Here is a 10,683-nt window from a genome sequence, read left to right on the forward strand (position 1 = left end):
CAGTGGCGCCTGTGAGATAATTAATCCGTTTTATGACCTGTGTGCGTGTGTGTGTGTGTGTGTGTGTGTGTGTGTGTGTGTCACTGGGTGTTGCCCCTGCCGTGTCACCATGTCCCTCTCACCTGCGTGCAAACCCTCGGTCTCTCTGCTACGTACATCCATGTTTGAACAAGCCTCCCACACACACACACCATGCACGCGCACACACACACACACACACACACACACACATACCATGCACACACACACACACACACATACCACACACACACACACACACACACACACACATACATACATACCATGCACACACACACACATACACACACATACAGACATACATACCACACACACACACATATACACTTACACACAGACATGCACGCACACACACACACACACGCACACACACATACCATGCACGCACGCACACACACATACACCATGCACGCACACACACACACACACGCACACTAATACAGCTCAGGTATTAGAGGTAATTAACCACCAGCCACAGGCCACAGGTGAACTTTCCTTTGTAGTGCTGCTGCCCCTGGCTTAGTCGCTACTAATAACTTGGAAACATGTTTTTCTTCCCTTCCTCCTCGCCTCCGACAAGTAGCAACTTTAGTGTCGGTGGCAGCGACAGTTAGAGCTCTCCCATGACCTACAGCCTGCTGGTAGCTGCTAGCTGCTAGCTAGCTGTATTTCTCCACTAGCCCAGGGCTGCTAGCTAGCTGTATTTCTCTGTAGCTAGCTGTATTTCTCTGCTAGCTAGCTGTATGTCTCCACTAGCCCAGGGCTGCTAGCTAGCTGTATGTCTCCACTAGCCCAGGGCTGCTAGCTAGCTGTCACACACTGCAAAAGTACATCTAAGTAAGATGAAATATCTTAAATCAAGGCCATATATCCATGTTTTTTGTCTGCCTGCACTAGTTTTAAGATACATTTTACTTGTTTTTGTGGTACAAAAAAATCTTGGCAAGTGAATGTTTCCTGTTTCCTGTGAATTTCCCCCATTTTATTTGCTTTTTTTTCTTGTTTTTGAGAGCAGACTTTTCGCAGCGCTCCAGTCACCTGTTGACTGTGTCCGTTTCTGTGTGGGTTCCTACTGAACCAACGAGTGATGTCGCGTGTCAAAGACAAGGTTATACATTACAAAAACACGGTTGCTGTGAAGACGTGCCAGCTCGTCTTACGAGCGCCACAGCACACAGGCCTGACTCTGTGTATGAGGTACAACACATGTGAGGGCGTTCGCTAACACACAGTGACATGCATCTGTCACCATGGACAGATCAGAGAGGGAACACCCAGACTTAACGTGCTAATGACATATAATAGAGGAGGGAGAGAGTGTCAGAGAGAGGAGTTAAGTATTAATGATGGGGTTTGGGAGGAGAGAGAGAGTGTGTGAGAGAGAGAGAGAAGTATCCCACAGTCAGAGGAGATGAGAGGCTTCTCAGGTGTTTTTATTGGAAGAGCAGAGGAGCCGGTTGGACAGGTTCTCTACTGCTGATGGTGGGTCTGTGGTTCTCTAGTACTGTCTGGTGGTGCTGTGGTTCTCTAGTACTGTCTGGTGGGTCTGTGGTTCTCTAGTCTGGTGGGTCTGTGGTTCTCTAGTCTGGTGGGTCTGTGGTTCTCTAGTCTGGTGGGTCTGTGGTTCTCTAGTCTGGTGGGTCTGTGGTTCTCTAGTCTGGTGGGTCTGTGGTTCTCTAGTCTGGTGGGTCTGTGGTTCTCTAGTCTGGTGGGTCTGTGGTTCTCTAGTCTGGTGGGTCTGTGGTTCTCTAGTCTGGTGGGTCTGTGGTTCTCTAGTCTGGTGGGTCTGTGGTTCTCTAGTCTGGTGGGTCTGTGGTTCTCTAGTCTGGTGGGTCTGTAGTTCTCTAGTCTGGTGGGTCTGTGGTTCTCTAGTCTGGTGAGTCTGTGGTTCTCTAGTCTGGTGGGTCTGTAGTTCTCTAGTCTGGTGAGTCTGTAGTTCTCTGGTCTGGTGAGTCTGTAGTTCTCTAGTCTGGTGGGTCTGTGGTTCTCTAGTCTGGTGGGTCTGTGGTTCTCTAGTCTGGTGGGTCTGTGGTTCTCTAGTCTGGTGGGTCTGTGGTTCTCTAGTCTGGTGAGTCTGTGGTTCTCTAGTCTGGTGGGTCTGTGGTTCTCTAGTCTGGTGGGTCTGTGGTTCTCTAGTCTGGTGGGTCTGTGGTTCTCTAGTCTGGTGGGTCTGTGGTTCTCTAGTCTGGTGAGTCTGTGGTTCTCTAGTCTGGTGGGTCTGTGGTTCTCTAGTCTGGTGGGTCTGTAGTTCTCTAGTCTGGTGGGTCTGTGGTTCTCTAGTCTGGTGGGTCTGTAGTTCTCTAGTCTGGTGGGTCTGTGGTTCTCTAGTCTGGTGGGTCTGTGGTTCTCTAGTCTGGTGGGTCTGTAGTTCTCTAGTCTGGTGGGTCTGTGGTTCTCTAGTCTGGTGGGTCTGTGGTTCTCTAGTCTGGTGGGTCTGTGGTTCTCTAGTCTGGTGGGTCTGTGGTTCTCTAGTCTGGTGAGTCTGTGGTTCTCTAGTCTGGTGAGTCTGTAGTTCTCTAGTCTGGTGAGTCTGTAGTTCTCTAGTCTGGTGGGTCTGTGGTTCTCTAGTCTGGTGGGTCTGTGGTTCTCTAGTCTGGTGGGTCTGTGGTTCTCTAGTCTGGTGGGTCTGTAGTTCTCTAGTCTGGTGGGTCTGTAGTTCTCTAGTCTGGTGGGTCTGTGGTTCTCTAGTCTGGTGGGTCTGTAGTTCTCTAGTCTGGTGGGTCTGTGGTTCTCTAGTCTGGTGGGTCTGTAGTTCTCTAGTCTGGTGGGTCTGTGGTTCTCTAGTCTGGTGGGTCTGTGGTTCTCTAGTCTGGTGAGTCTGTAGTTCTCTAGTCTGGTGGGTCTGTGGTTCTCTAGTACTGTCTGGTGGGTCTGTGGTTCTCTAGTCTGGTGAGTCTGTGGTTCTCTAGTCTGGTGGGTCTGTGGTTCTCTAGTCTGGTGGGTCTGTGGTTCTCTAGTCTGGTGGGTCTGTGGTTCTCTAGTCTGGTGAGTCTGTAGTTCTCTAGTCTGGTGGGTCTGTGGTTCTCTGGTCTGGTGAGTCTGTGGTTCTCTAGTCTGGTGGGTCTGTGGTTCTCTAGTCTGGTGGTGGGTCTGAAGAGAAGAGACCCTATTTACAACCCCCCCCCCCCCCCCCCTCCAACCCCCCACCCCCACACACCCCTCTCCTGGCAGTGTGATTGCCGACCTCACCACTTCCCCAGCCCCCCCCTCCCAGCCCCGCTGGTATAAAATATGTATCTCTGGTAGACAGCTGCTCCGTACAGCGCCTGTTTGAGATGCCTGGGGGGGGGGGGGGGGCAGGGAGGGGGTGGAGGATTGGAAATAGCAGCCGATTTCTTCAGTGTGTTATCAGCCTGGGGAATCGAAGGCGAGGGATTTTTGTTTAGCGTCGTCATGATCATCATCGTCATCATCATCTTCTTCTTCTTCTTCTTCGTCGTCACAGAGACTGACGACGCAGGGCTGGAATGATTTGATTACCGAAAAAATCCTTGATTTAGAATTGTATGCCTCGAGTACTCGGGTGATGTATCCAGGGGTTATGCAGGCCCTGTTCTCTCTGGAGGAGCAGGTCTATGATGTGTCCAGGGGTTATACAGGCCCTGGAGGAGCAGGTCTATGATGTGTCCAGGGGTTATACAGGCCCTGATCTCTGTCTGGAGGAGCAGGTCTATGATGTGTCCAGGGGTTATACAGGCCCTGGAGGAGCAGGTCTATGATGTGTCCAGGGGTTATACAGGCCCTGATCTCTGTCTGGAGGAGCAGGTCTATGATGTGTCCAGGGGTTATACAGGCCCTGATCTCTCAGGATGAGCAGGTGTGACAGGTGACATTTCTATACTTTTGTTTGTGATTAATGTTTTTGGCTTGTATGCGTGTAAGCTGTGAGGTTTAGACTCATTGGTAAAGTATGTTTATAATGTATGTAGGTGTGAGAAGTTAGACATGTTTATAATGTATGGAGGTGTGAGAGGTTAGTAATTGGCTCCTTTTTCTCAGGCTGTCTCGTTCTGATCTTATGTGATTGGGCGTTGGTTAGTGGCGTTAGTGGCCTCAGTGGCCATGTTAGCATGTTAGCATGTTAGCATGGCATTTCTGGAGGGGCAGTTTTGTATCACGTCACCATCACAAAAAACATGCTACGGGCTGTTCTGTGAGTGGGTTATGGCTAGGGTGAGGGGTTAGGGTCAGGGCTATGCTATGGGCTGTGAGTAGAAAGATTTCAAAACTGAACACACGTCATACGCTTCAGCGCTCGGCGCGACACAGAACGCTACATCGAGGTTGCCTAGAATACTGCAGCAACAAAGTACAAAGCTGAGACCGACACGTGTCTTCAAAATACAAGACATGTGACACACTGTTAACTTAGGAAAGTTTCATCAAGTTTTATCCATTTTATTTCTTTAAGTGTCAAATATACACCATCAGTGAAGAGGCTAAAACACACTACAAAAGCCACATTAACATTTAGGCTAGGCTATTTAACATTTAGGCTAGGCTATTTAACATTTAGGCTAGGCTAATTAACGGAGCTATATCAATATACAGCCCGAGCCCTGTCCAGCGTTCTGAAAGTGACAGAGTAACAAGCGTGCCCATCACAGGTCTAGAGGCATTAGTCCTCCACGTAACATCTAGTCCTCCACTTCATATCACAGCCAGTAAGACACGTTTAACATTACTACAAAACAAAACAAATATAGTCTACAGTGAACGGCACACTGTCCATTTGTCACACACACCTCCCTTGAACAGGAAGGCAGCGGCAGTTCCTCTCGATGACCCTACTGTTGAGATCCGTCTGTTCCTGGATCGATGGATTCTCAATGGAGAGCACGGCATGGGCGTTCAGTCGCTGGTGTCCCGTTGGGTTTCTTGCGAATGTCTCCAAACTCTTGAAACCAGCCGATGACCAAAAAAATAAATAATGCTCCTCTTGCTGTATTTTAATGCTGTATGTAAAGCTCTTTGATTTGCCCCTGTTGTATGAAATGTGCTGTACTGTTAAACCTGCCTTGCCCTGCAGGAGATGTCGGTGATGAAGCAGGTTCTGATCAGCATGCGGTCCGGCCAGGCCGGGTCCCCCCCGCTGCTGCTGGAGCCCGGTACCGGGACGGGCGTGGCCACACACCGGCCCAAACGCCTCACCAGGACCGCGGAGGAGGACGACCGTGCCAGCAGACCCAAACCCACCGTGTTCGTGAGTGTCCGACCTCCACACCTCACTGTACCAGGGGGAGGCTGGGGGAGGTAGGAATCGGAGGATGGAGGGCTCTTTGTAAATATTCCTTTCTAATTCCCGTTCCATGCATTCAAATGAGCCCGCCGGCCTCCGATTTCTACCTCCAGCACCAGCATCCTCCTGGTCTCCTCACCCTAATTCACACTACAGAGCTGAGCCAAACTAGGCTGAGAGAGAGAGAGAGAGAGAGAGAGAGAGAGAGAGAGAGAGAGAGAGAGAGAGAGAGAGAGAGAGAGAGAGAGAGAGAGAGAGAGAGAGAGAGAGAGAGAGAGAGAGAGAGAGAGAGAGAGAGAGAGAGAGAGAGAGAGAGAGAGAGAGAGAGAGAGAGAGAGAGAGAGAGAGAGAGAGAGAGAGAGAGAGAGAGAGAGAGAGAGAGAGAGAGACAGACACAGAGACAGAGAGAGAGAGAGAGAGAGAGACAGAGAGACAGACAGACAGACAGACAGACAGACAGACAGACAGAGAGACCTCACGTTGTTATAACCACCTCATGTTGTTAATAACTCTCAATTAGATTATGATTATATAATGATTAAACCACTTTGAGCTGCAACGTTTGCAGGAAAAGTGCTATACAAATAAAAGTTATTATTATTATTATTATTATTATTATAACCACCTCACGTTGCTGTTCATGTTTGTCTCTCTTACAGACCAACAAGGAGGCCCCTGATTGGTACAGAAAACCGAAGCCCAATTGACCAATGAACTTCATTGTTACTGATGATTTGTGTAGAGACTCCAGCCCAATGGACCAATGAGCTTTGATGATGCTGATGTGTGTAGGTACTTGACCAGCCTGATGTGACTGGATGGCTGGTAGTTTTCCTCTGCGTTGTGTGCTTTGCTGTATATATATATAATACATTTTCTTGAGAAACTCAATGACACTTTTCATATTAAAAATGAGTGAAATCTAACATCTCTCTCTCTCTGATTTGTCTCGTGTCTTCTTGAAATGAATGTTTCAGTTTCTGTGGAATGGGATGAGGGTCAGTGCTGGTCATGTGCTAGGGGTCATGGGGTCATGGTAGAGGTCATGGGGTCATGTGTAAGGAACTAAACACTGAGGCATCACCAGGCTCCTGACCACCATCTCCTCCTGGCCAATGAGAGCTGACCACCATCTCCTCCTGGCCAATGAGAGCTGACCACCATCTCCTCCTGGCCAATGAGACCTGACCACCATCTCCTCCTGGCCAATGAGACATGACCACCATCTCCTCCTGGCCAATGAGACATGACCACCATCTCCTCCTGGCCAATGAGACATGACCACCATCTCCTCCTGGCCAATGAGACATGACCACCATCTCCTCCTGGCCAATGAGACATGACCACCATCTCCTCCTGGCCAATGAGACATGACCACCATCTCCTCCTGGCCAATGAGACATGACCACCATCTCCTCCTGGCCAATGAGACATGACCACCATCTCCTCCTGGCCAATGAGACATGACCACCATCTCCTCCTGGCCAATGAGACATGACCATCATCTCCTCCTGGCCAATGAGACATGACCACCATCTCCTCCTGTCCAATGAGAGCTGGCCACCATCTTCTGGTGGTGTGGTGTGCTGACACCACCTGGCCCTCAACACCAGTAAGACCAAGGACATTGTGCACTTCAGGAAAACTAGGGGCTGCGTAGTGCGTACACACCCCCATCTACACGGATGAGATGGAGGTGGATCGTGTTCCCAGCTTCAGGCTCCTGGGTGTCCACATCTCCCAGGACCTCTCCTGGACCCTCAACTCCTCTTCCCTGGTCAAAAAGGTGCAGCAGCGTCTATACTTCCTGATGAGACTGAAGGAAGCCCAGCTGTCTACCAGGATCCTGACCAACTCCTACCGCTGCACCATTGAGAGCATCCTGACCAACTGCATCACAGTGTGGTACGGCAACTGCACTGTGTCCGGCCTGAAGGCCCTGCAACGGGTGCACTGTGTCCGACCAGAAGGCCCTGCAACGGGTGCACTGTGTCCGACCTGAAGGCCCTGCGACGGGTGCACTGTGTCCGACCAGAAGGCCCTGCGACGGGTGCACTGTGTCCGACCTGAAGGCCCTGCAACGGGTGCACTGTGTCCGACCTGAAGGCCCTGCAACGGGTGCACTGTGTCCGACCTGAAGGCCCTGCGACGGGTGCACTGTGTCCGACCAGAAGGCCCTGCGACGGGTGCACTGTGTCCGACCTGAAGGCCCTGCAACGGGTGCACTGTGTCCGACCTGAAGGCCCTGCAACGGGTGCACTGTGTCCGACCAGAAGGCCCTGCGACGGGTGCACTGTGTCCGACCAGAAGGCCCTGCAACGGGTGCACTGTGTCCGACCTGAAGGCCCTGCAACGGGTGCACTGTGTCCGACCTGAAGGCCCTGCAACGGGTGCACTGTGTCCGACCTGAAGGCCCTGCAACGGGTGCACTGTGTCCGACCTGAAGGCCCTGCAACGGGTGCACTGTGTCCGACCTGAAGGCCCTGCAACGGGTGCACTGTGTCCGACCAGAAGGCCCTGCAACGGGTGGTGAAAACCACAGACCGGTGTCGGTGGAGGGCAACAAGCATCATCAAGGACACCTCGCACCCCAGCCACGGTCTGTTTGACCCCTGACCCTACCATCTAACAGACTCAGGAAGTACAGGATCCTCGGGTCTGTTTGACCCCTGACCCTACCATCTAAGAAGAGACTCAGGAGGTACAGGATCCTCGGGTCTGTTTGACCCCTGACCCTACCGTCTAAGAGACTCAGGAGGTACAGGATCCTCGGGTCTGTTTGACCCCTGACCCTGACCCTACCATCTAACAGACTCAGGAAGTACAGGATCCTCGGGTCTGTTTGACCCCTGACCCTACCATCTAACAGACTCAGGAGGTACAGGATCCTCGGGTCTGTTTGACCCCTGACCCTACCGTCTAAGAGACTCAGGAGGTACAGGATCCTCGGGTCTGTTTGACCCCCTACCATCTACAACCAATTTAGCCTTTGCACTACTGCTGGTTGCGCTCACCCCTGGTCAATGTGAACACTCAACTACCCTTTGTACCACTGAGGTTTACAAATACTGCACATAACATAGTTTTTCACATTGCACATACCTCTTTTTGATATAGCCTCTATTTATACATCTTTATACACCATACTGTACATAGCTCCTGTTACAGCCCTTATCTTTACATCTATCATCAAGCATGACTCATAACTTCAACGTTCATGTAATGTGATCTTGTATTGGGTTACTCACGGTAGTTCACTGCTTGTTCTTGGTTCGTGGATACTTGAAGATGAGTGAGTGAACGTGTGCAGTATGTCTGTAGCTGTTGATGCTAGGCTGCTGCTAGGATACGCAGCAGGTGGAGAACACTGGCCTACAAAAAAGGATGTGTCGGGTTGACGCCAAACAGGGAAACTATTCTAAAGGGACCTTAACTTCCTTTCCAAACTAAATGAAACAAGTGAAAATGTAAAGCAAAGCTTTGTGGGCTTGGCGTGCTACAGGTACCTGTGCACCTGTCTTCACCTGGCGCATGCTGATGACATCATCCAGGGGTCAGGGGTCATCCTTAACTAGCCCAAACTTAGCTGACCACGAGGGGATATGCTATCTCATTTTTGAGGGGGTCCTAAAAGTCTGTCTCTGTCTGTCTGTGTATCTATCTATCTGTCTATCTATCTCTGTCTGTCTGTCTATCTATCTCTATTTATGTATCTGTCTGTCTGTCTATCTATTTATCTCTATGTATCTGTCTATCTACCTCTATGTGTGTATCTATCTGTCTATCTATATACCGTTTATTAGGAACACTATGCTAATACTGGGTAGGGCCTCCCTTTATTAGGAACACTATGCTAATACTGGGTAGGGTCTCTCTTTGTTCTCAAAACAGCCTCAGTTCTTCGTGGCATTGATGCCACAAGATGTTGGAAACAGTCCTTTGATATTCTGGTACTTGGTGACATGACTGCATCACGCAATTCCTGCAAATTTTTCAGGTGCACATTCAAGCTGTGGATCTCCCGTTCTACCACATCCCAAAGGTGTTCTATTGGCCGGGATAGAACACTGAACTCATTGTCATGTTCATGAAACCAGTTTGAGATGACTTTTGCTTTGTGACACGGTGGCATTATCATGCTGGAAGTAGCCATTACGCTGTGGCATTCAAGCGATGATTGATTGGTATTAACGGGCCCAAAGTGTGCCAAGAAAACATTCCCCAATACCATTACACCGCCTGAATGAATGAGAAGGCGTACAGGTGTTCCTAATAACATGTTCAGTGAGTGTATATGTTACAGTACATGTGGGAAAACTAGGGTTAGGTGCTATGGTGCTAGGGTTAAGGTTAGGGTTAGGGGTAGGGTTAGGATTACGGTTAGGGTTAGACATGCCATTCAGGCCCTGAACACAGCAAAGACCTAGGTTCTAGGCCCTGGACAATCTAGACAATTTGATGGCAGCTACTAGATTGTAATCAAGTGCAATACTGAAACACAACTGTGAACATTTCAAACCTGCAAACTGCGACACTTTAAATGAATGTGCAATAACACTATGTGCAATATGACAACCCTCGGGTACATAAGGTTCAGAGATAGGAAATGTTAGGATAGGTATAGCATAGCATAGAGTACAGCACAGTGTTTTATTTGTATAGTATAGTGGATAGTGTACATAGCCTTTATTTATGGAAACCAGCTCTTTTTCCCTTCTTGTTTTTAGTCTTTTTTTCCTAGCACCAGGAGAGCCCCCCCTCCCAAATTTCGTTGTATGGTACCTGTACTATATCAATGACAATAAAGACCATTCTTGGTCTTCCGATGCTGCGAAGCTAAACAAACTGGTGAAGAAGGCCAGCTCTGTGGTGGGGACCGGGCTGGACAGCCTAGAGGTGGTGGCAGAACAGAGGATGGGGAAAAAACTGGCGGCCATGCTGGCCAATCCCTCCCACCCGATGTACTGCGAGCTGGCAGGGATGAGGAGCAAGTTCAGCCACAGATTTGTTCTCCCCCGTCAAAGTACAAAAAGATTTGGACAGTCCTTTATTCCAGCTGCACTCCGACTCTACAACCAGGCCCTGCAGGGTGGGGGAGACCTGGAGATGGAACTTTTGGAACTTTTTACTTATTGAGCCTGCACTGTTTTATGTATTTTATTGAATGTTTTTCTGTTTTCTGTACTGAATGTTTTCTGCCCTAACTGAGCTGTTTGACAACAAAATTTCCCCATTGGGGACAATAAAGGTTTTCAATCAATCAATCAATCAATCAATCATTCATTCATTCATTCATGTACCAAGTACACGTAGTGCCTAACTCTAATCCTAGTTTTCCCACATGTACCGTATTCCCACATGTACCGTAACATACATACCTATCTGTCTCACTCTCTCTCTCTATC

General features: G+C 49.4%; 1 protein-coding gene across 1 annotated transcript in view; it reads left to right on the forward strand.

The window, feature by feature from the left end:
* Nucleotides 1-5,985, forward strand: part of LOC308175458 (progesterone-induced-blocking factor 1-like) — a gene marked incomplete at both ends in the record, with an annotated part of 45,363 nt that extends 39,378 nt beyond the window's left edge. The window contains 2 exons of the mRNA XM_080551124.1: nt 5,069-5,242; nt 5,938-5,985. Coding sequence (XP_080407250.1) covers nt 5,069-5,242; nt 5,938-5,985 — 222 coding nt within the window. The remainder of the gene's footprint in view (nt 1-5,068; nt 5,243-5,937) is intronic.
* Between the last annotated feature and the right edge of the window lie 4,698 nt (nt 5,986-10,683).

This window comes from Nansenia antarctica (genome assembly GCF_963989245.1).
Source record: "Nansenia antarctica genome assembly, contig: SCAFFOLD_265, whole genome shotgun sequence".
Taxonomy (NCBI): Eukaryota; Metazoa; Chordata; class Actinopteri; order Argentiniformes; family Microstomatidae; genus Nansenia; species Nansenia antarctica.